The sequence below is a fragment of the Stegodyphus dumicola genome, chromosome 10, assembly GCF_044657685.1.
Source record: "Stegodyphus dumicola isolate Sdum_Otavi_A_Nest chromosome 10, ASM4465768v1".
NCBI classification, from domain to species: domain Eukaryota; kingdom Metazoa; phylum Arthropoda; class Arachnida; order Araneae; family Eresidae; genus Stegodyphus; species Stegodyphus dumicola.
This window is the reverse complement of record NC_140777.1, coordinates 96,561,399-96,587,813: the sequence shown is the minus strand read 5'-3', so window position 1 is coordinate 96,587,813 and position 26,415 is coordinate 96,561,399. Positions and strand designations below refer to the sequence as shown.

General features: G+C 32.9%; 1 protein-coding gene across 8 annotated transcripts in view; it reads left to right on the top strand.

Annotated features, from left to right (window-relative positions):
- LOC118189209 (ectonucleotide pyrophosphatase/phosphodiesterase family member 3-like) overlaps positions 1 to 26,415 on the top strand; it is a 167,252-nt gene that overhangs the window by 90,476 nt on the left and 50,361 nt on the right. For all 8 annotated transcript variants that reach the window (XM_035359774.2, XM_035359776.2, XM_035359781.2 and 5 more), the window contains 4 exons: positions 3,997 to 4,105; positions 8,322 to 8,441; positions 18,414 to 18,567; positions 23,424 to 23,499. In XM_035359774.2, coding sequence (XP_035215665.1) covers positions 3,997 to 4,105; positions 8,322 to 8,441; positions 18,414 to 18,567; positions 23,424 to 23,499 — 459 coding nt within the window. The remainder of the gene's footprint in view (positions 1 to 3,996; positions 4,106 to 8,321; positions 8,442 to 18,413; positions 18,568 to 23,423; positions 23,500 to 26,415) is intronic.

Below are 26,415 nucleotides of genomic sequence, written 5' to 3'. Positions count from 1 at the left end.
CTGTTACAGAATCGGTAGGAATAATTTTTCTTTAGGATTTTAGACATTGCAGCTTGGAGAGTTTGGAAGGATTTGAAGGCAAGATATATAGAGCCACGATTCGAGAAATATGTGACAAAATGAAAAATGTTTTCATGGTATCAACACATAATGGATAAATTTTACAGAAAGTTTGCAATGAATTTCTTAGTTTTTGGAGAACATCTGGAAGAATAATGAAAACATAATATTTGAATGTTTTACTTCTGATACTAGAATCTTAACATGTTTGTCTTCCCTTTATTTTCTCTACTTTTCACTAAACACAAGCATGGAAAATATCAAAAATGCATCTAATCTTATCATATGGGCAGGCATTGTAGAAAGGAATTTTTTATTAATAAAGAAATTGAAAATTTACACTTTAAAAGATTTATCTAATATGTCTTAATGCACCATACACATAGCTGGCACTAGGCATTTTCCCCACTTGATGCAATCTCTGTGGATCCTAAATTCTATTGCCTAGTGCCTTTCTAAATGCTTTTAATGCCAGCTCTAAATTCTAAAAGTTTGGCCATTTCTAGATTTTGTTGTTTAGTGTGTCATTCAATTCTAAAAATTCTGCCATGTCAGCTTTGTAACTAACCTTTACCATATATATTTCATATTTATTCTGAATATTCATATTACTAAAGAAATAACATTAGCCGCTTTCTCTGTACATTCTAAATGCATTTAGTGTTTTTTAGAATAACAGAAATCCTTAATTAAATCCCAAAATTCTAAAATGGAAAGGAAACGTGTTGAAGAAAGAAACTGAAAACATAAAGATTCTTCTTCTTCAAAGATATTGTGCAGTTATTATTATGTAAATTACCCAATCACTTATGATTTCAAGTCTTTACTATAATTTACCATTTCTATTTCCTCATATGATAGAGTTACTAAGCAAGATTAAATTAACATTAAATTGTATAATCTTTGACCACTAGTCCATATTTTTAGTTTGAATTTGACTGTTCTTGTTTAATTATGTCACCGTGAGCTGTAATTGATTTTGTTAGCATCAGAACATGCCTTTATGTTCTACATTCTTTTTAAATAAGAGGCTTATTTAAACCTTTGTCTGATATTGTAGTTACTTTCAGACATAGCGATAATATGCTTCACATCTGTCGGGAGTTTTGGACTATTTAACTTTTACCAAATCAAGTAAACTCTCATAGGTACATTGTGGAGAGGTTGACAAGTTAGGAGATAAAGCACAGAGAAACTAGCAAGAGCATTGGTTTGCATATTGAAACAAATCTCTAATTGTTAGAAAAGAAGCTTAAAGAGAAGGAAATCGATATAAACTAGCCAAAATGTCTGGGAAGGCTTCAAATTAAAATGACGGATAAATATTTTGTTGAGTGTTGTTGTTACAAAACATAAATGTTTTATAGCTTTTAATGTGCAATTATCCTAAGAATCAATGTCATAAATTACATGTATTTTAAACTGTGAAATTTTATTAGATTTTGATTTTAACTGGGCTTTTTTAACAAATATTGTTAAAAAATAAAATTTAATAGTGGCCATGTAAATCCATAATGACTAAGGTTATTAAACTACCTAATTTAATTATTGATAACTAACTGTTTATCCTTAAAAAGCCTTTCATTAACACTCGTTGTGGTCACAAGATAAATTACAAAAATGTAAAAATTAAAGTAAAACTTTCTCTTTGCATCTAGTCGAACTTAAAATAATACAAAACAACTTATCACCTCTGGTGCTTTAATGGCTTATTGGAAACATAAAGTATATTAACTGGGTTACAATTCCTGAAACTCTACACGAAGCTACGACACTAACTGCATCAAAAAGAGCCTGACTGACTTTCAACACTTGCCAACCGTACCTACATCAAGCCTTTCAGGTTTGTTCAAATCAGCAGGTCTCTCTCTAAAGTTTATTTTATTCTCAAACTTATTAATAATTATGTTAATCAATTCATGTTTAGTAATAAGTTTACTACTTAGGGATCGATTTTATTTTTAGAATGGTATTACAAAAGTGAAATTCAGGCATAGATAATATTTTAAATTGAATTTATTCAGTTTCCAATTGCTCATAGGTCCTTAATTTTTTCCATTAATGGTCCTTAAAAGTCCTTAAAAGTACTTAATTTCCGTCTGCAGAAATGTGTACGAACCTTGTCATACCTGATGAGAAAAACATTCGCAAATTCAACATGCTGTTGCTGTTCTCGTTGCAACATCTGGACATGTTGGAATCGATAAGAAAACATCCACTGAGCAGAGTGCAGAAGCTGGAGGACTGCATTTTTTGATACATGTGAGCTGCCAGCATCACTTCTTGCAGTTTGCAACGGATCTGCAGTAGTTGCATTATACACTTTCACAACAACTTTAACAGGAATGTACAGTTGTGCTGATCACATGCATCCATTTCTTCAATTTTTTTTTTTAACCAAATCACTTACAGTTTTTATTGAAAAGAAAACTCATCCTAACTTATAATTTCACTGATAAACTCCCTCTGTTTTGGCAGCACTTTCTTCGTTCATATGAAACAGCTTTATCAATTCACCTCATTGTTTCCCTTTAAGTGTCATTTTGTTGACATGTGTACTGATTAAAGAAACAGTCTTTCCACGCTGCTTATTAAGGTTTTCTATAAGTAATATTTTGCATATGGTGTTCTGGTGCTTCTGCTGTGTATCTCTATGAATTATGCAAAGTGCGTCAGTTATCCCCTCTGTGTTGTCATTAGTCCTTTACAATGCTCTTCTTTGGAAACATTTTCCTGCAGCAGTTTTCATCATGTGTGTATCATTCCAAAGCCATTTATGGTTTTTTAATGTGCTGATCGATTTGCACAAGAAAAAACTGGATGTTGCTGTTCAAAAATCTCAAAATTTTTTCGCTGTAACCATAAACGTGAGAGCTTTATTTTTTTAAATCACAGTCTCAAGTGCATACTTTTAAATAACAATATCTGAAATTTCTTTTCGAATGGTTGAGCAGATAGGCCACTAGGGGTGTATATATCAAAGAAGTCTTTCTATGATTACCCTGCATATATATATGTGTGTGTGTAATAAAAAAGATTGCAATATTGATAGCATAGAACAGATATTGATCCATAATGAAGAGGAAACCTGGTATTTGAGGTAGATTAAATATTCATTTTTATTTCAATTGGCATTTGCAGCCCAATCATTTGACATTCTAATCATGCCTATTCAAGAACAATTTTACATTTTTGATTACTATTGCAATAAAAGAAAAGCATCATGCCGGCATCGTAAGAGCAAAAGAGCTAGAAGCAAAAGTGTGCAATTATCCAATATGGCAGCCTATTAACAAGAAGTTTAGATTTAAGTTCTGAATTTACTATATCATCAGCATAATGCAAGTCATGTGATATGGATTCATTTAGAAATGATGCTGTGCAGAAAAAGGCATTACTATTTTAGAATAGAGAGTGGAAATACCGAAATTAAAAATGAGGAATTAAGAGGCTATTGCTAATTTAAATTATAATTTATATTTGTTGTTGGCTCTATGGAGTCTTCCAGTTTTTAAAGTTGAGTCTTAGTATGGTGGTTAAGGATTAAAATGTTAAATAATTGGCTTTAATAATCCTGCATTTACCAACTTTGGTTAGGCAGGATTAATTACCTGTCTTACATAGCATCAAAATAACACTTTTTTACTATTGGGTGTTTCAAAACCTTCTGTATTTTCCTGAGCAATAAATATTGTTTATTCTAATGTCTAAATGTGGCAATGGAGTTTTATCCTGCTTAGCCTCAACCCCCACTTAATGTTATGTGACATAGCAGTTTGTGATCTGTTCCTAGCTATTGTACAACAGTTTACATATATATATGTGTGTATATAAGTTAATATTATGTCCTAATGTTATGGCTATATATAAGTAAATAAATCAGTTAATTACAGTTAATTAGTTTTCAATTGACATCGCCTTTTTTTTTTTTTTTAGACAAATGATGCTTTAGCAAAAGTAGATCAAATGATAAGACGGTTATATTCTGGATTGCAACAAAGGAACCTTATTAACTGTGTTAATGTTGTAATTATTTCAGATCATGGTAAGAAGGCTAATTGTTAATTCTTTATCTTTTCTTAATTTCTTTTATAATTACTTCTTTTTTTGCAATGAATACTGTGAATTTTTTCACACTGCTGTATTTATTATACGTAATATATGAAGTCTTGCTGTTTCCCAAATTTATTTGCAATACTTAGGAGAACTGGGGTTTTAAGTCCCAACAGGTATATGTAAGATAAAAACATGAAAGTGAACTACTAATTTTAATTAGCAATAGCCACTTTCATTCTTCATTTCAATTTGGGTACTTCCCCTTTCAGCCCTAAAAATAGTAACTATTTGTAACATATCAATCTAAACATCATTATATCAAAATTGATCTGCATCGTAAGATCTTGCATAGCACAGCAATGCAGATGCATATTGGTTAAACCCTGAATAATTAATTAATTAAATTTTGAACTCCTTTCCTGCAGCTCAGTGCAACCAAGGCTACTGCTTCCTTCTCAGAACTCTCATATCAGGCAGGGGGAGGTCGCAGCATGTTCGACCACATTTTAAACTCTTTTTTAGCAGGCGGGAATACTGGGCGACAAATTCCAAAATTTAGCCGAAGCCTACATTAATTGTAGTTCCGCTTAGGAGTTGAAACAAACTCTTTTGTGTCTGGAGAACTGGGTCCCACACCAACTCTTAGCTGCAGACAAGAAAAACTCTACTTTAATCCCCCACAGACAAGCCGGGCCCGAGGGGTCACCAACTCCCTGTTCTCGGCTCTTAGTGAGAGCATGACCTGAACACCTGACTGAGTGGTCGTTTAAATGCTCCCAACAATACTATGCAGACTGCGTGTCACATCAGCACATTACATAGCAAACTCGGTGCCATCCCACACCAAGCTACAGAACCATCTGTTGTATGACTTATGCCACCCACCTGACTGGGACAATTAAGTTCAGTCTCAAGGTATCTTCCAGAGGGCAGGGGAACCATTAAGCTCAATAATTATGTGACCCTTGTGGCCAAGATTGCCCATGTACAGATCCTAGCCAGTAGTTTCACAGTCAACCCCCAAGGGGGAGTAATCCCTAAAAAAGATTTCACTTTGCTGCAGCTCAATGAATGTAACTTCGCTTATTTCATTCATTGAACTGAAGCGAATTAATACTTCACTTGCAGTATTTTCAGATTCCAAATCTAGGTAAATTTGATGATTTTTTTTCTTTTTCAGATTTTTTAGTTTTACTACTACTACAGTTTTCATGTTACAATAGAAGTTTTTCCAGTTTTCCTTAATGTGCTTACTCAGTTTAAAATACGTAAACTAAACTCAGTGGCGCAAACAGCCCTTATGAGCCAAGGCCTGCAGTGCCCCAAAATCTGCTTTCTTGATCGTGGGCCCCGGGGTGCGTAAGCATGTGCCTTGAACAAGTGGTCAGCTTATCGCAGGACCCCCAGTGTTTAATTCGCAAGCAAACCTTTAAAATACATAGTTTTTGTAAATTCATTACTTTACATATTTTAGCTTTTTTACTATACAGGTGAATATGTAGTTTCATCTCAAAGCTTCTGTTACTCTTGTGTTCCAGATTTTAAGAACTTACTCCTCTGTGTTATTAATTGTTTTGTATTTTTGATCAAATTTTCATTTATTTCATTAATTGTTTTCATATGTTGGATTACTTCTCTTTTACATGTTTTTGGACTCGATCCACAAGTAATTGTTTTTGCAAGTTTTGTTTTTGGATTCGATCTACTTAAAATAATTTGGTACTACTGGATTTCTATGGCCCCTATTATCAATATGGCGCCGAGATTATTGCCAAGTTTAAACTAGTCTCATATAGTTTATTGCTGCTGTATCTCCGTGATTGCTTTTAATACAGCATCAGAAGGCTTATCTTTCCCAAAGTATTTCCAAAAGATTCGACTAAGGATGTTCTACTCAGATGTCCAGGTCTGTTCTTCCAAACTAAACCAGCTCCTCTAGGAACTCAGAGATGAATCTATGTATCTGTAATTTGGCACACAGGCATCCCTTTGCGCTGAAAGCATAAAAGGGGCAAGCCCATCGAACCATAGAGAGACTTGAATACCGGAAAGTTCGAGATCAACGTCGCTGCGTAATGTTCGTTGTTTATTGACGCTTATGTTTTTCCTTAGGATTTAGATTTCAAATTTTATCATGTCAGTTACTGATCACTTCCTGCTCAATGTTACTCAAACAAATAATAATTATTTCTTTTTTTTAATTAATCGGGGCATGGAAGAATCTGATGTTCTTTTTGATTTTCTTGCTGAAATCGAAGGAGTGCAAAAAGTGCCGTGATCAAAGTGGTAATGTCACTGTACAATTACAATGCATCGAAATAGACTTTATAAAAAGACTTGTATATGAAATGTTTTCTGTCAAGAAGCTGCAGTATCTCAACCAAAAATAAATCAAACCGATCTCAATCAAACATGGAAATAAAGATCTTTTGAGAATGCCTCTCAGGCAGAGGAGGAAGGTTGGTTTCACGAGCAATCTAAATGCTAATTAAACAGTTGAAACAAACAGAATAATCTTAAATCTTCTTACCTTGTCTCTTTGCTCATAAATAGATGTTGACACTGTGAAAGCTGTCTTAAATCCAAAAAGCTACTAAAAGTTTACACACACCATTTAATAATCATTTAACACACACTCAAACTCAACACAGGAGACAACGGAAAAAGTGCAGTGATCAAAGTGGTAATGTCACTACAATTACAATGTGTCGAAATAGACTTTATAAAAAGATTTGTATGTGAAATGTTTCCTGTCAAGAAGCTGCAGTAGCTCAATCAAAAATAAATGAAACTGATCCCAATCAAACCTAGAAATAAAGATTTTTTTGAGAATGCCTCTCAGTCAGAGGAGGAAGGTTGGTTTCACGAGCAATCTAAATTCTAATTAAACAGTTGAAACAAATATTAAATCTTCTTAATCTTAAATCTTAAGTTTCTTTGCTCATAAATAGATGTTGACGCTGTGAAGGCTGTCTTCTTAAATCCAGAAAGGCTACTAAAAGTTTGCACACACCATTTATTAATTATTTAACAAACACTCAAACTCAATACAGGAGACACTTAATGAATTGTGTTTCGTGAAAAATCCCTCTTATAATCCCTCTCGTGTCTAGGCTGCAGACAGGTTGGTTGCAGGTGCTCACCTGGCCTCCTTCTATCCCACACACAGCCATCATTGGCACCAAGGCAGAACCAGCTTTCATCAGAAAATGCAACATATCTCCACTCTATCCTTTAATGAGCTCTAGCTTGACACCATTTATGTTACAAATGACAGTGGTTTGACTCAGTGGAATGCATGCTACAGGGCATCAGGCTCGGAGCTGTCCTTCAAGTAACTTATTTTTAACAACTGCAAGTGAAATTTCTACTACAGATGCAGTTTGACATGCTACAGCCATACGCCAAACATGGCAGTCTTCCCTCTCAGTACTGCTATGTGGCCACCTGGAACCTATTTTTCTTGAGCAAATATTTTCCCTTGACCACTGCTGCCAACAATTATGCATGATGAATACCTTTATGCCAAGACTTTCTGCAATATCGCAGAAAGAAAATCCTCCTTCTTTGTAGTCCTATTACGTGAGCTCATTCAAACTAAAGTAGCTGTTGATAATGGCTTCTTTGTCTTCATAAAGGCATTCTTGATTAGCATCAATTGTTTAATTAAGACACAATAACATGCCGAACAAATACTAATTCAGAAGTCAAAACAACAAAAATCAACGTTATATTTTCAAATTTTCACAGGACTAGTTTCGATGGTTTTACCAAACCACCATCGAAACTAGTCCTGTGAAAATTTGAAAATATAACGCTGATTTTTGTTGTTTGACTTCTGAATAAATTGATTATATCAATCTTAATGATAAGTAACGCTTATAAACTTTAGAGTGTGTATTTAAAGCAGAGCTGATTTGCATGTTGATAGTAGCACTACTAGCATGACAATTATGTGCCTAGTGCAAAATTTGAATAGACATCATCTTTCAAATGTATAAATACACCTACCAAATTTCGTTTATCTAGCACAACTCCTCCTAGGTGTCGGTATTCTTTTTTTCGTCAGTATAAATAGGAGGTATGTTTCATAGAAATAGATTAAACAATTTTTCATTTATTTGTAGCATTTCAATAAATTTTATTGTGATAAATGTGTCTATGGATATTTATTAGTTTTTGATTATTTGGATATTATATTTCAGGTATGTCTGATATTAGTTGCAAAAGAGTTGTTGATATTCAGGATTACATGAATGTTTCTGATCTTTATGCAACTATGGGTCCTTTTGGAAGACTAAGGCCAAAAGGAAGAAGAAATACAAGTACTGTTTTGTTTTTATTTAATAATTTAATTATTTTGTCATTGGAAAACTATTGTTTAAAGCATTTTTTAACTTTAACACACAGGAAAATTTTTCTACAGGCGTTAAAACATGATTATACAGATATGTATACACAAAGGTGCATCATATTTAGACCTTGTCTAATGGACATCCAAGCATATAGTTTTATCTTTAAACAGCACATCTGTTCCTTTGAGCATCTTTAAAGCAAATCTGGCATACATTCAACCACTAATTGCCAGTTACATTTCTGAATGTAAAATTTCTAAATGTAAAAATGTGAAAAGGTGGCAACAGCATTCTTCTGCTTGCTATATTTTGTAACAACGGCATTTTACTTACTCAGATTTCATCATTTTGAACCATTGCCAATGGTCATTAAAAATGTTACTACCTGTGCATGCAGTTGCATCAATTATATGTGCTATTCTTTGAGACAACCACCTTATTTTGGTTTGCAATAGAAGGGATAGATAGTGGCTTTCCATATTCTTCCTACATTAGTATATAGGGTTTGGTGTTTATCACCTTTACTAATGAAAATATATTACCTTCACAACTAAACCTCACGAAGACATTAAATGCTCTAACATTTGTGGGACAATCTCAGATAAATCACAGTGTTATCTTTATGATCATTCTCTGTGAAATAACTTCAAATCAACTACAGTCAAAAGTCGTTAATCCGGACTCGTCGGGACTTCGGCGATTCCGGATTATCGATTTTTCCGGATTATAGATCATCAATTTAAATCTGGTAAGATGGCATGCATAAATTACAAAATTAAAAATATGAAGCCGTAATTTATGAAATAAAAAACAATTATGATCTAAAGGGTATCAAAATTTACAAAAAGAAAAAGCTTAATATTTATTTGTTTACTTTATTAAACATTTCCTTCAATATAAGTTGCTTCGTTTCATGTGATAATACTTTCTCTTTAATTCTATTAAACAGACATAATTTCTTGTTTAGTTACAAAGTTCCGCTGTTCAAGTATTATAATTGCTGTGTTGAGAATACTGACTAATCTGTCAATCGAAATGTGTTCGTTTTCAATAACCTCTGGGTCACTTTCTTCACTATTGGAAGCGAATTTTAACCACGAGGAACTTGATTTAAATCATATCAAAGATGGAGTATATCGAGATGAAATACTACACTTAGTACGGAATTATAAACCAAATAAAATAAAAACATCTGCTCTGAAGATAAGGATAGTGCTGACAGATCAACTTCCAATCCACAGAGTGAAATTGATAAACAGATTTCGGATTTCAAAACATACTTTCGCTTTGTAGATACAAATTGCATATTAGTAAATATATATTGGAAATTCTATTTGACATAATCTTTCTAATCTATCATAATCTAATAATGACGTTTATTATTAGACGTTTATTATTAATCTATTGATGACGTTTCTGCCCCCCCCCTCTGCCACAGAGCAGCGTGAAATTGATAAACAGATTTCGGATTTCAAAACATACTTTCGCTTTGTAGTAAATATATATCGGAAATTCTATTTGACATAATCGAAAGTTCAAGCTTACTTTTATAAATTGCTCTAACAGTCTGCAAAAAATAATAAGCCGGATCCAATTCGAAGTTTAAGGAACAACGCAATCTGCAACATTAACTGAATTAGATAACTTTAGCTTAGCGTATAACTCCATTACACATTAAACATGCATGCGCACAAACATATTCGCAGCTGTAAGGGTCTTATGCACTCTCGTAAACGCCTGTGCGCATGCGTGAACGCGACGCATGCACAGAAAGTTTGTAGCTTTGAGGTCCGGATTATAGATCATTCCGGATTATGGGTGTCCGAATTAACGACTTTTGACTGTACTTATTTGTGTATTCATATAAAGTTTTGAGAAGTTTAGCGGATTCCAAGAAGTCATCAATGAGTAAGAAGCTTTTTATATGTGCAGTTCCAAGGAATGGCCAAACATCTCTGTTAAAGGAGACATGAAAGTCAGCTTTGTGAATTTCTGTGTTCAAAATGTGATTTCTAAATTTCTGATTTTGACTCTTCACATACTTTTTGTTTGCTATTATTAATTTTAATCAGTTTTAATTTATTATTTTGAAGTGGCTGAGAAACCTCTGAGAAGTGTACATGAAGTCCTTAGGGCTGTATAAGAGCACAGATTTAGAACCACTGACCTAATCTCAGTGCTGTAATTATTTATTTATAAATGCATTTTCTTCATCAACATAAAGAAATATTTTGATAAAGATTTATTGTTTTTGTTTAGGCTGAGAATTATAGGAAAATGTGCTATATACTACAATTTCAAAGAAACTCTGTGCAGCTTTAAATATGCTTCTTATTTCAAGCAGAACATTTTGTGCATAAGCAAAAAATATTCTAAATATAGCTTCTACAGTTGCTATCGGTTCTGTAATCAGACAACACTGGTAGTAAAAAAGAAGAATAAACTATGGTAATGTTAATGCAGAATGGTGTATCTATTGATGGAACATCATTCTAATATTCAGTATTAGGATCTGGGAACTTGAAAGCCTATTGTTAAGTTAGTTTTAAAGTTAGGCAGTTTCCCATAAAGATATTTATAAGAAAGATACTGTTGAGAAACTGAAATGTATTGACCACATTCAACAGAGTTAGAAGCTGATTACAGAAATAAAAAATCTATCTCTTAGAGAAAAGGGGGAAATTCACTGAAAATTTGATTGATAAAATTCAAAACTGTTCCAATTGCAACAAATATAACACAATAGCACATCTCTAGTTCGGATTTATTAATGAAACTTATAAAATATGCAGTTTGCCACCATAGCAGCATTTTTTCACTGCTGCTCTTCATAAATGGATAGTGTCCAATAGAAGTTGACAGCTGGTATCAGTTCTAAAAGTTGTTTGTTTTGGGATCGGATTTTCAAGATAAAGCTAGCAGTTATCAAAAGGTAACATTGATGCCATGAAACCTTTAAGCTCTGTAATGTCAGAAAAAGTGTTTATTATTAAAAAATTATTTAAAAGTATTTAAATAAAGCTGCATGAAAAATCTCAAAACAGAAATGTTTTGACTTAAAACTTATTATCTCAAAACATTTCTGTTTTGAGCTAATAAGTTTAATAATGTACAGTGTTGGCCATTAAAATTGCAGCAGCATGAAGGAAAGCAAATGCAAAAAAGATATTTGTTGTATGTAAACAGTATGGCATGAAGACAAAATGATTAAATTTTTAAGCAGTTCAGGATTTACAAGGGTGAGAAATTAGTAGAAACAGCTGACAACCCTGTCAGCTAAAACAGCCATTACATGGTTAGGCATGTAATCGAACTGGGCTTGGATGACAGAAATGGTCAACTCATTCCAGGCTGTTTCAAGTCTATGCCACGCTTCATCAGCCATATTAGTTAGAGAGAGGTGGTGGGCCACTCTCTCAAAAACCCATGATAATATGTTTTCAGTGGGTGACAGATCTGGAGAGCATGCAGGCCAGGGCAGTAATCGAATATCCTGTGAATCGAGGAAGATCAGAACACATAAATAACTTGTTGTAATTAAAGGGCAACATGTGGTCTTGCATTATCTTGCTGGAAGATGACATTTGGCAGGCCTCGAAGATAGTGCACAACCACTGGACGTAAGATGTCAGAAATGTACCGATCTGCATTCAAATTACTGACAATCCGAACTAGACGTGTGTGTTTTGTGTGCCTAATGGCTGCCCAAACCATCACACCAGATGCAGGGCCTCTATGCCATTTTCGAATGCAAGCAGGTGACGTGCGGTCTCCTCGAAGCCTCCAGACATGTATATGGCCATCAGAATACTAAATGCAGAACCAGGAGTCGTCTAAAAAGACGGCATTGTGCCGCTATCCAGCTTTGTTGTTTGGTGCACCAGAGTTGCCATCTTTCTCTGTGCTGCACTGTCAAGGGAACCTGAAGCAATGGTCAGCATGCTGATATTTGATGCTGCAAACCTCGACGCACCATATGAATAGATACTGGGCATGTTTACTGGGCATGTTGCAAACATGCCCATTTCCTGACTACTGGTCTGTGATATGGTTATATGTCATGAGAGACATGAGTCATGAGAGAGTGTTGGGAACCTGCATGCTATTCAGTATGACCCTCAGCGACCCATTGATTCTGTATTCGCATGACACTGATTGGATGTCGACCAGTGCGACAGGCCGTATCATGGAACGGTAATCCACAGTCTCGATAGGCAGCAATCCTGCCTCTATTGAATTCGGACACTTGATGGAGAGCTTTTCTTATTATTCGAGGCATAGCGCGATATTCTGAGCAAACTCCAATCTTACAAAGCATTTTCTGAATGAGAAATCCACTACACAACTTTTCTTTTATGCAGTGCTCTAGATATCATTTCTCTGTCCTGCATTTCCTCTAGATGTTGTTTCTCTCTCCTGCTGAAATACTAATCATTTGCATATTCCAACCTCTTCTTCCTTTCATATGATTTTGACATTCGTCAGATCCTTCCTTCCTGATGCTGCAATTTTAATGGTCAGCAGTGTATTATAGAGCATGGTTCCAAAATAAACAATTGTTGAGTTAGCAAAACTGTAGTTTGGCTTTTGTGCAGAAGTAGGACGATTTAACAATGGATTTAGAGGTATCATTAAATTATTGTAAGGTTTTAAATGAACTGTGAATAATATACTTCTAAAGTATATAAATGTATTATATACTTTACTTTGGTACTGATTTAGTATGCAATATAACACTTTTAGTTAATTATTTATTCTTTAAACAGCAATTTATGGTAAATAAATACATAGACCCTGGGTATTTGGTTTAATGCACTGAAGTGATATATTCCAGACATGTCTTTTCATCTTCGAATGAAGAGATGTAGCAAGCTTATTACCCACAATTCAGAAGGAAGTAAGACCTGGATCAATTATCAAGGACAAGTGGCCTTCTTATAAGAGGCCAGGCTAATTACAATACTATTACCAAACCATAAACTACCAAAAGAACTTGGTCAGTTTTGAAGAGAGTGCTAAAATTTAAACAGTACTCAAACTAATACTTAAAAAATTGAATCATGTTAGGGGAATTTGAAGCTAAAGATTCTTCCCCAACATACAGAGCAAATGCATCCACATTATCTGACACTAGTATGTTGGAGATCCTCTAATTTAACAGTAACAGCTGCATAAAACAAAAAATTCAGTAACTTTCATTTTTGAATGTGCAATAAAATGTAAGGAAAAGGTAAGTGATTAAAACAACCAGTTTTATTGGCACCATCTAAAGAATAATTAACTAAAATCAGAAGTTTGCATGGTACACCAATAGAATTCTTTGTCTTCTGCAAAAGCTTGTGAAATAAAATTGACAGGGTTCGTACGGTCCTTAAGACTCCTTAAAAGTTCTTAAGTTTTTTGGAATCGATTTTTGGTCCTTAAAAGTTCTTAATTTTGGATAAAATCGGCAGAAGGGTCCTTAATTTTAATAATCTGAAATTTCTGTCTGTTTTTACGACTGCCATTTTGAGTGTAAATTAGCATTTTGCAGCAATATTTTTGGTGATTCACTGACAAATATGGTTATTTTTTGAATGGTTGAATGGATTATAATTTGTTCCTATTTGTAATATAACTGGTGGGATACTCGAGTTTCTGAGCAAGAAGTGACACAAAAGCATTTCGAAATGATTTCATTTTTTGTAATGAGGAGCTCTCAAACAACTTTCTGCTTTTGGGGATGTGAATTCTTTTATTAAATTGTTCTAAATTAGCGACTTATCAACGTTTTGGCGATTTTAAGATCGGTTTCTAGGGAAAATTTTTAATTTCGAAATCTGGGAAATTTTTGGCAACTTTTATAGAACATTCTAACACTGATAAATTTCAATAAAATAATGATAATGTATTGGAATTATATTTAAGAAATAACATTAAAATAAAGCTTTTTTGTTTTTCAATGTCATATTATAAACTTCCATTTTGGCCACTTATTATACAATGTTTTGAATCTTAAAAATAAGCAAGGTATAATGCTATAAAGCATGATTTAAGAAACAGTTTTTAGAAAACGCAAAATAGCTATGTAATTAATTAAAAACTTTTTTTAATATTTTCATGATAAGTTTTCCCATTTCTCAGAATGTTCAGAATTCCCATCAGTTTTCTCTTTCTCTACTTTTCACTAGACACAAGCATGGAAAATATCAAAAATGCTTCTAATCTTATAATATGGACAAGCAGTAAGGAAACTTTTTTTAATAAAGAATATGAAAACTGACAATTCAAAATATTCATTTAATATGTTTTAATGCATCATACACAGGGCTGGCGCTAGGCATTTTGCCACCTGATGCAGTCTCTGTGGATCCTAAATTCTGCTGCCTGGTGTCTTTCTAAATTCTGCTTCCAATGCCTGCTCTAAATTCTAAAAGTTTGCCATTTGTAGATTTTGTTGCTTGGTGTGTCGCTAAATTCTAAAAATTATGCCACACCAGCTCTGTGACCTGACCTTACCATATGTATTTCATATTTCTTCTGAATGTTTGTATTACTCAAGAAATAAAATTAGCAGCTTTTTCCATACATTCTAAATGCATTTTGTTTTTTAGAATAGCAGAAATTTTTAATTAAATCCAAAAATTCTAAAGTGAAAAGGAAACGTGTTGAAGAAATGAACTAAATATGTAAAGAAAGTTATTCTTCAGAGATATGTAATTATTATATAAATTACCCAGTTGTTAACAATTTCAGCCTTTACTATAATTTCCCATTTCTATTTCCTCACCACAATGCAAATCACTGAGACAGTTTTTAAACTGAGGTTTTTGGAGTGTAAGACAAGAAGTGTGTTTCTGACCTCCACTTGCTTCCTGTATTAGTTCCTATCAGCTCTGATAATTTCCATTACCACTGCTGACATTTGAGTTTATTATGACAATAGAGTTATTGAACCAGATTTAAATTGAAATTAAATTGTCTACTTGTTTTTGACCACTAGTCCATATTTTTAGTTTGAATTTGACTCTTCTTGTTTAATTACGTCACCACGAGCTGTAATTGATTTTGTTAGCATAAGAACATGTCTTTATGTTCTATGTTCTTTTTAAATAAGAAGCTTATTTCAACCTCTGATTTATAGTTACTTTCAGACATAGCCATAATTTGTTTCACGTCTGTCAGAGGGGTGGGGTGTGTGTGTGTGTGTGTGGACTATTTAACTTTTATCAGATCAAGTAAACCCTCATAAGTAGTACATTGTGGAGAGTTTGACAGTTAGGAGATAAAACAGGCAGGAACTAATGAGAACAGTGTTTTGCATATTGAGACAAATTTCTAATTGTTAGAAAAGATGCTTAAGGAGAAGGAAATCGATATAAATTAGCCAAAATGTCTGGGCAGGCCTTCAAATTAAAAAGGCGCATAATTATTTTGTTTTGTTGTTACTAAACATAAATGTTTAATGTGTATCCTAATAGTATAATAAAATACTAATATTGTTTAAAATACATGCAATTTATGACATTGATTTTTAAACTGTGAAATTGTATTAGATTGTGATATTAATAGGGTTTTTTAAAACAAATATTATTAAAAAATAAATTTAGTTTGATAGTGTCCATGTAAATCCATATGACTAAGGTTATCTAATACTTAATTTAATTACTTATAACTAAGTGCTTAGCCTTAAAAATTATCTTTGCATATTAAAGCAAGTTATTGGCTTTCATTAACTTTTACAGTGGTCACAAGGTGAAACACAAAAATATAAAAATTCATGCAAAACTTATTCTTTGTATCTGGTGAAACTTAAAATAATGCAAAACAACTTATCACCTCTAGTGCTTTAGTGGCTTAATAGAACCTTAAAGTATATTAACTGAGTTACAACCCCTGGAACTCTACACGAAGCTACAACAGTAACTGCGCAGATCTGATATTTGAAAGTTAGCTTAGATCTCAGCTAACTTTCAATACTTACTAACTGTGCCTACATCAGGCCTTTCAGGTCTGTTCTGATCAGCAGGTCTCTCTAGGCAAGCAGGAACAGTGATAACAGCCAGTCTTTTGTTATAAATCATGCTGATTATGATTTTAATGCTCATTTTAACATATGCTGCTTGACATAAAATCTACTTACTATTTACTAAACCTCTAGACTGAGCAAGTATGTGACAAAATGAGACATAAAAAATATAAAAGCTAGCTGGTAGTAAAAGTAACTGAAATGTCTTTGATCTTCTTTCATATATGTCCAGTTATTATAAGTGTGAAATATTTAATGCTACTTGATAAATTTCTTAATATTTATTTTATTCTCAAAAATATTAATAATTATGTTAATTAAGCTATGTTTAATAACAATGCATCCTGCTTACGAATCTCTTTTAATTTTAGGATGGTATTAAAAAGTGAAGCTCAGGCATAGATATAATATTTTTAATTGAATTTATTCAGTTCTCATTTGCTCATAGGTCCTTAATTTTTTTTTCATTAATGGTCTTTAAAAGTACTTAATTTCCATGTGCAGAAATGTGTACGAACAAAGGTGTAACTTATGAAGTAAAGCAGTCTTTGAAATATAATATTCCAATTTCCAACACATATTCTAAAAATAATTTTAAAGCTATTTTCTGAAAAATGTGATTATTTTCGATTTATTTAGTATATGAAACATTATTATAGTAATTTGGTGAAACTTTTTTGCAAGCATTCTGCATAATATTAAAGCAAAATTTTAGATTTATGTATATGTTTAAAAAAATTTGCAAACATTTTTGGGTACTTTTCCGTTTCGCCGGTGCAAATCTCGCCAAGCAGACTTTAATGGCGACAACGTACAGTATACACATAAAAAATTTTAGTTCTAAGAATTTTTTTTTTTTTTGAAGGCATAAACATTTTAATATCGCTTAAAACTTTTTAAAAAGCCAATAAATAAAGACAATAAATTTGTAAAAAGACATTAATTTAAGAATTTACTATGCTTTCATGGTTCAACATCCTAATTCACCGGTTCATATCACGTGACGCCAAGCGATCTCATCTCACGTAAACTACTCTACAAAAATCTAATGCTCTCAGTAATTATCTACATTAATTTCAAGTTAAATCTTAATTTGGAACACAAGTTTAAATGCAAGAAATGTTTCAATGAGTACGAATAGCTTACTCAGAAGTTGCAGTGCTTTACTTCACTAATGCATTCTCATTAGAATTGATGAATTTAACCCTTGACTTTCCTTTTCTATATTTTCGGCTTCGGGTAAGAGCTGTGATTGCATCCTAATTGACCTAATTACCGAAAATGGCCTTAGACATAAAACTGAACTATCTGATAAAAATTCTATGTAATTATACACCAGTATTGAAAGAAACAATCAATCTGATAAGAAAAAGCTGCGACTTGTTTTAAAAATGAGGCGTGTAAAGGGTTAATATTCCGTTGAAAGTCCAGTGAAAATATTCCGTTTGGCATCGGTTGTACCATTATTGGCGACTTTATCGCTTGTGCTGGCAAAACGGAAAAGTACCCATTTTTGTGAATAAAAGGAGAAAATCCTTAAAGAATAACTAGAGAATGTGTTCAAATGGGTATATCTCAGAAAATTTTTATTTTTTCACCATTTCATTTTTTATACTTTGATAAATACACATTAAAATTGAAGATAAAGTATTGACAAATATTTTTTACAAAAATAAATGTAAAATGTTTTACACACACGAAAAAAAGTGGGGGGAGTAAAATTACGTCAAACTACCTTTTTTTACGTCAAACTTTAGAAAAGTAAAAAGTATTTTTATCATCTATTTGTATGATTTCAAGTAACATTCAATTGAATAACTCCGATAATATATTTATTTGTGATTTTTGTCAAAAACTGAGTATCCAATATAGTCACATACTTATAAACGTTTTACAAATGAAAATGTGTAATTCATTTTTTGCTTATTTTGCAGCTGCAGTGAATGAAGTGATTTCTAAATTGCGTTGCAGAAGTAACCACATGAGAGTTTATGCTAAAGAACAGTTACCAGTTAGAATGCATTATGCTGACAATACAAGAATTGAGCCCATATTTTTAGATATAGATGCTGGTTGGACAGTTGTTAGGTAAGTTTAAATTTTGAATATTATATTAACCGTATCACTCCCAGCATAAAGAAAATAAAATACTTTCCTGATCTCATGACCTGCTTAAATGCTTACTTACATAAAAAATTCCTATAAAATTGACTTTTCTTCAAAATATCTTGATTTTCACTTAAAATATGTTTTGTTATGTGCTCTACTCAATGAGTGCTTGAAAAGCAATGTGACTGGCTGCTTCCTATTTTCAGAGCATTAATAGCAAAAGTGTACCTAAAAGTTATGAAAATTCCAGTTATTTAGCTGCTGAAAATATTACAATACAAAGTCTGAGATTCTGACAGCCAATATCCAGAATGATCTAGAATCCGTGCCTCAAAGCCATTAACAACTTTTTTTTTAAGAATTTTTTTTGGTTTGCTTTACGCATGTGTGTTTGATCTCCCCCTTAATAATAAAACATATGGAGAGTCTCAATTCTTAATTTCATTTTGGCACTAAATAAAATACCTTGTTATTGAAGGAACAATAATTTTAAGCATAAATTTGTGTGAATTTGACTCTGTAGCTACATATCTGCTTAGCATACATCTCAAATTGAAACATTCTACAGAGAAACATCATTGATTTTACACCTACTAATATTTTATATCTCTGATGCCAACCTGATGAATCATTATTTATTGTATTTTGCTTTCAACACTGCATGTTTATCTAACACATGACATGATTCATGCAGTGATGCCTAAAGAATTTTTTTATATTAGTAATTGAATAACAAAGCGTATGGTAAATTTCTCTGTTGACATTATGCTTGGCGATGATTAGAGATTTAAGTTAAATGCGCTAAGAAATGTTGCTGAGGAAATATTTAACAAAAATTTCTTCCATATGCTAAAAACAGATTTTGATAATGATACTCTTAAGCCAAAAGATTATATTTAGAGCTGTTTGAATTAAGAATAACTGATTTGTTATTCACATAAACCCAGAAGTACCAGAGCTTGTATAGCCGCACAGGCCAGCAGAATTTAGGGAAGACAAAATTTTTGGAATTTAGAGAAGCACCAAAGAACAAAATTTAGATATGACAAAACTTTTAGAATTTAAGTAAAGCACTGGGGCCCAAAATTTAGGGGCGGCAAAAATTTAGAAATTGGACTCACTTGAAAGCAGAACTTAGGACCTGCAGAGACAGCATCAGGTGGTAAGATTTCTAGCACCGGCCCTTGATAACTATATGTAGGAATTCATTCATTTAGGACTCAGATAAGCCTTAAAAATGTGTAAGAATAGATGTAAGTATAATAAATAACAAAACTAATACAATTCAGGCTTAACTGTCTCAGTGTGCAATAGAAGCAGGTCAAAATTTAGCGGAACAACTTGTCTTTCATCCCCAATCTCATGATACATAGCCAGAAATGCATAGTGGATGATACTAAACTAAACTAACTGATTCCAAGGAATTTCATTCAGTATAGTAGATTACGCTATTCCTTAACTTTCTGATATGTTCAAGCTTATTATTTTTTGTAGACTGTTATGATTACTGCAATTTTATGAAAATTAAAATTTGAACTTTCGATTATGTCAAAAATAGTTTCTAATTCTGGAGCTGCAACAGGATCTACAAAGTGAAAGCATGTGTTGATGTCCATTGAATAAAAAGTTGAATTGCTTCAAAAAATGGATAAAGGTATATCTGCCTCAAAATTATGTGATGAGTGTGGCATTGGAAAGTCAACTGTATATGACATAAGAAAACAGAAAAAGGAACCTTTTGACTTTTTTTGTGGATTCCAACACCCCACTCACAATGAATCGCAGAAAAAGTATTCATTATGCTAAAAGTGATGATTAAATGGGTCAGAGAGCGTCGCAGCGAGAGGGTTCATTGATGGGTCCAGTGCTAATGGTTCAAGCCAAAATATTTTATGAAGATATTAACTTAAAAACTGAGTGCATATGTTCAACAGGTTGCTAACTAAATTTAAAAATTGCCATTGTATAAGTAAAAATTCCAGGTGAAAAAGCTTTAGCTGATACTGAAGCTGCTGAACTATTTGCAGATGAATTCATTGAACTCAATAATAGTGAAAAGTTAGTTTCAGAACAAATTTACAGTGCTGATGAAACTGGTTTTTTCTTGCAACATATACTGCAAAATACCTTGGCAAACTGCAGAAAAGGCTCCAACTGGTGTCAAAAATTCCAAAACGAGACTAACAATTTTAGCATGCACAAATTCTGCAGGAATGCATAAGTGTAAAATTTTCATAATCGGGGAAAAAAATACCTTGGCAACCTCTACAGAAAAGTTTCCAGCTGGTGTCAAAGCTTCCTAAGCGAGATTAACAGATTTACCAGAGCACACAAGTGTAAAGTTTTCATAATCTGAAAAAGTACACATTCTCAAGCATTTAAAGGAGTAAAGATTTCCCCCATTATATATCGTGCAAATAAAAGAGTATGGATAACACAAGGGCTAATGAGCAATTGGTTTGAAAATCACTTCATACAACATTTAAATTTGGTTAGTTTACCTGATGAATTGCCCTGATTGTAGACCATTGTATGACTCATACTTAAAGCTTTAGTGAAAGATGTGTCCTTATTATTCTTTCCACCAAATTGTACATCCATCATTCAGCTTCTTGATACTGGAATAGTGCACGCTCTGAAATGCAAATATAAAGTAGCATTTTTAAATTCCGTATGAAATTTCTTAAATAATGGCAAGATTATTAAAAAATTTTTGAAATATTTTAGCACAAAATCTGCTGTGTGGAGTATTGCAAGATCGTGGGAGGATGTGTCTCCATATACTTTAAAAAGTGCTTGGCATAATTTATGGCCAACCACCATATTTCATAGTGAGGATGATAGCAGCAAATCTGAAGGTTTTCAGATATCGCAAACCAAAGGTGAAATTTTCCAATTTATGCATTTTGTAAAGAAATGTGGAGAATCAATAGTGAAGATGATTTAACAGAAGTTTTTCATTCCAATGGCAGTGTTCCAATCATCAATCACTTAATGGATGGCAGAATCTGTAGTATGGTCTTAGATCCAGAAAATACTAATACTGAACAAAGTTATAGAGAGGTTATTGAAAACGAAAAACAATTTGATTGACAAATTAATCAAAATTATTGATGACACAGCAATTACAGGATTTGAACAATTGAACTTTGAATAAGAAATTATATTTGTCTACAGAGTTAAAGAGAAAGTATTAGCACAAAAAATGAAGCAACTTAAACAACTTAGAAATGTTTAATAAATTAAACAAATAAATATTAATCTTTTTCTTTTGTAAATTTGGTACCCTTTAGAGCATAAATGCTTCATTATTTCATATTTTTAATTTTATAATTTCTACATGCCATCTTACTAGATTTAAACTGATGATCTAGCATCCGGAAAAATCCCAAATTCGGGATTGCCGAAGTCCTAATGAGTTCGGATCTCAAACTTTGTACTGTATTCTCCTTAAATATCCAGGAATTCCTGTCTCTTCAATAATAAATAGAAGAGAAAAAGTGAACAGGATATTCTTCCTCCCCCCGCTTGAATTAGAGATGCATATCATATATGTTTCATATACATATATATCATATATGTTTCATATATGACTGATTTCAATCAAAACAGAATACTATTAAATCCTTAGATAAAGGCTGTAAAATCCAGCCTTCACTGACACATAATTCCTGTATCATATATGATGCAATGAGTGCACAAGGGGAAAGTGAAGCCTAACATATCATATATGATATATTGTGAGTAAAGAGGTTAAATTACTAATATTATTGAATTGCATTTTCATTATTTTAATTCATCTATTTATTACAATCCTTATTTTTAGAAGTATGATTAAAACTGTTATGTAGAACTGTTATCAATTTGATTTTAGGACTTTAAGAAGCATAGACTACTTTTTTTACTTACATATTTATTTTGCATATTAAACAGTTACTCTTTTAGGTAATTTAAATTTTTGTAAATATTATAAGGGATATAAAATAATCATAAATAAATTTTTATCTTTTGACTGGAATTTATGTATTAAAAACGGTACTTTTCCGTTTTGCCGGCACAGGTGATAAAAGTCGCCAATAATGGTACAACTGATGCCAAACAGAATATCCTTGCTTGTAGTCTTTTATGCCTCATTTTCAAAACAAGTTGCAGCCATTTCTTATCAGATTGGTAGTTTCTTTTAATACCAGCATACAATTACATAGAATTTTTACAAGATAGACCAATTTTATGCCCTAAGGCCATTTGCATAATTAAAGTCAATTAGGATGCAATCACACCATTCACCTAAAGGCGAAAATATAGAAATGGCAAAATCAAGGGTTAAATTCATCAATTCTAATGAGAATGCACTAGTGAAGTAAAGCAATGCGGTTTTACATAATTTCTGAGTAAGGTATTTGTACGAATTGAAATAATTCTTGCACTTAAACTTGTATTCCAAATTAAGATTTAACTAAAATTAATGTAGATAATTACTGAGAGAATTAGATTTATGTAACGTAGTTTACGTAAGATGAGATTACTTGTGGTTACGTGATATGAACCGGCGAATCAGGATGTTGAACCATGAAAGCATAGTAAATTCTTAAATAAATGTCTTTTTACAAATTTATTGTCTTTATTTATTGGCTTTTTTACAAAATTTTAAATGATATTAAAATGTTTATGCCTTGAAAATAGAAAATTCTTAGAACTAACATTTTTTATGTGTATACTGTATGTTGTCGCCAATAAAGTCTTCTTGGCGAGATATGCGCTGGCGAAACGGAAAATTACCTTAAAAACTACTGTTATTCGTTAATTGTATAAATTATTTTGGCTTGATATTTCAGTAAAAAGGTGAAACCCGGTGATGAAATATGTACTGGAGGAGCTCATGGTTATGACAATTTTTTCCCAGACATGCGAGTAAGAAATATGTTTCTCATTTTTCTTAATGTTTCAATTAAAATGCAGTTTTTAATATTCCCTCTACCCACTCAGAAAGCAATGTTTTCCATAAAAATTTTTTTTTTGATAGAGCTGGGGAGAGGACTTCAGCAAACTACCTTTGATAGCAAATAGTTTCTTGAATGTTAAATTTGTCCCAGTTATTATTCCCATTCAAAATAGCCGATGGAAATCATCACTGAGATTGTTAATTTCTAGGCTTGCCAGACGTCCCGGTTTTCAGACAAAATCCGATGTCCCGGCCGGTTTACTTCTCGTCCCGGTAAAAATTAAATTTGATTTTATAGATGCCCAAAAAAGTCTAAAAATAATTAACTGTTAAGTATTTAGGATAATTACTTTGTCAGTTATCTTTGTACTGTATAAAAGGTGAAAACTATAGAAGAGGGATGATCTTCTAATAAATAATATTGTCATCGTATTGTCTTGTCTCGCCAATCGTGACCATGCACGATGCGAGAGGCTTTCCAGACTCAGCATTAGGTATATGTCAGTCAGCTGTCAGTCACTTTCAGTGATGTCTGTTGTGTTAGTGAGCTAGCGCTGTTTTATTTATGCTTTAATTTAAAATTTATGCATTCTCTGTTAAAATGCCAAAACAGTAGTGTAAATTCACTCAAGATTTACAGAATGAATTCCTTTTCTAGAAGAAGGTATGTACTGGCAGTCAAGATCAAGATGATAGAGTTAAATGTTCATATTGTAATTCTGAGTTTTCTTTTGCTCATGGGGGTCGATTCAATATAAAAGATCATTTGTGATCGAGTAACACAAAAAGAATTTAGCATGTGCTGCCAGCTTCTCAAAACTGACCAGTTTTTTTCAAACTGCGAGTTCTAATGATAAAAACTTAGACCAGCGAAAGAGGCGACCTTTGCTTACCACACAGCAAACCATAGCCGAAGTTTCAATTTGAATTCTTGTTCATCAAAGCTAATTTCTAAATTTCTTTAACCTAAATTCTCACTCGGGAAAACTAAGTGTGAGGTAATAGTTTTAAATGCATAGCTCCTGTAGCTCAAGAAGAGCTTAAAGAAGACTTGACCACATCAAACTACGTATTGAAGTATGGATGCATCAAACAGAAAGGATATAAAATTTAAAGAAGACTTGACCACGTCAAACTGCATATTGAAGTATGGATGCATCAAACAGAAAAGATATAAAACTTGGGCCAATTGTTGTGCACTACTTTAATCCTAATTCAGGTGTGCTAGCAAAGCTGTTAGATTTCAAATCTGTGGCAGGTGAAACATCTGAAATTCTTACAAATTACTTATGCAGTCCTGCTGCAAAATCGTTTTGCAGTAGAGGTCCTGCTGCAAAACGATTCAAACAACAAAGTAGATGGTTTTTGTGGACGTAACTGCAACACTTTTACTTTGGTGTGTGAAAAGAGCAGGGCAAAACGATGTCTTCTATCAACTCAAGAATAGCCTAGGACGGGAAATCGGTGGAATCGGATGTGGAGCACACATTGTGCACAACCGTGTGCAAACTGCATTAGACAGTCTCCCAATCGATATTGATGCCTTACTGGTGATGATTTATAAATACTTCCACATATACACAGTCTGTGTAACTAAACTAAAAGAATTTTGTGAATATGCCGAGATACAGTACCATAAACTTGTTCAACATGGGAACTTTCTGTCAATGATGTGCGAGCTGGAAAGAATTTTACAGATTTTTGAAGGTCTGAAAGCATTTGTTTAGACCAAGACACGTGCCCATCAACAATAGAAAAACTTGTTTACTGATTTAACGTGCGAGCTGTACTTGTGGTTTGTCCACGGACAGCTTGCACTCTTTGACAAGGCCATCCTGGTAATGGGAAAAGATAACACTACAGATTTTGAGGTTGCTGAAGCTCATAAAGCTCTCAAAAGAAACCTGACAGAAAGAAAGGCTTCAAACTTTATCCCTATGGACGCAAAGAACATCTACAGGAATCTAGACAAGCAAATCCGTAACAATGTGAAAGAAGAATATGATGGCATTTTATGAAAAATGCATTGCATACGTGGACCTCTGGAAATGCTGAACAGTTTTCTTGAAACAAATGCTGTTAATTGGGAAAATGCTGAAATTTTTGCTGAAATAATTAACAGCAGTCTTCTTGATGTACCTGATATGCAACTAAATACTGATCAGCTGTTTGACGAAGTTGTGCTTGCTAAGGAGTATTTGCAGTCAAATTGGAAACAGTGGAACCGAGAAGAGTCTACCAGAGATGTGATTACTTCAAGTGAAGAAAAATGGCTCAGGCTGTTTGATCACTTCAAGGAGAATCACATACCAGTCCCCAGTCTGATCAAGATTGTTAAGTATGTCTTCTGCTTATTTGGGACATCAGCACCAGTTGAGAGAGTATTTTCTTTGATGAACAACACATGGACTGACGATAAGGGTTTGATTTAGGATGATCTTGATGACATGTAAAATTAATATCGGATTAGCTTGTGAAGATTTTTACAACAAGATCAAACCCCTCCCCCCCCCAAAAAAAAGATTTTCTGAAAAAAGTCCTAGCCAATGTAAAGTACATGTAAATATTGTTCAAATTTTTATTCCTCATTTAAAGTGTTTTTCTTACTTAAGTAGCTTTTAAATACACTGCTCGACATTGAAAATGCAACACCAAGAATGAGTGGTCAGAAAGTGATGAAATTTGGAAAAAAAAATTGTGATGTATATTTAAAATAACTATAGTTGTAATGGCGTTCATGCTATGCGATTTCATTGTTGTGATGCACGTATTACTGTGCTACCTGAATGTCATGTGAACTGTTTAAAAATGTAATAATAAAAATTTTGAATTCTGGAGATATACTCATTAGTTGAGTCTACCTTGAAAGTATAGAAATTATTAAG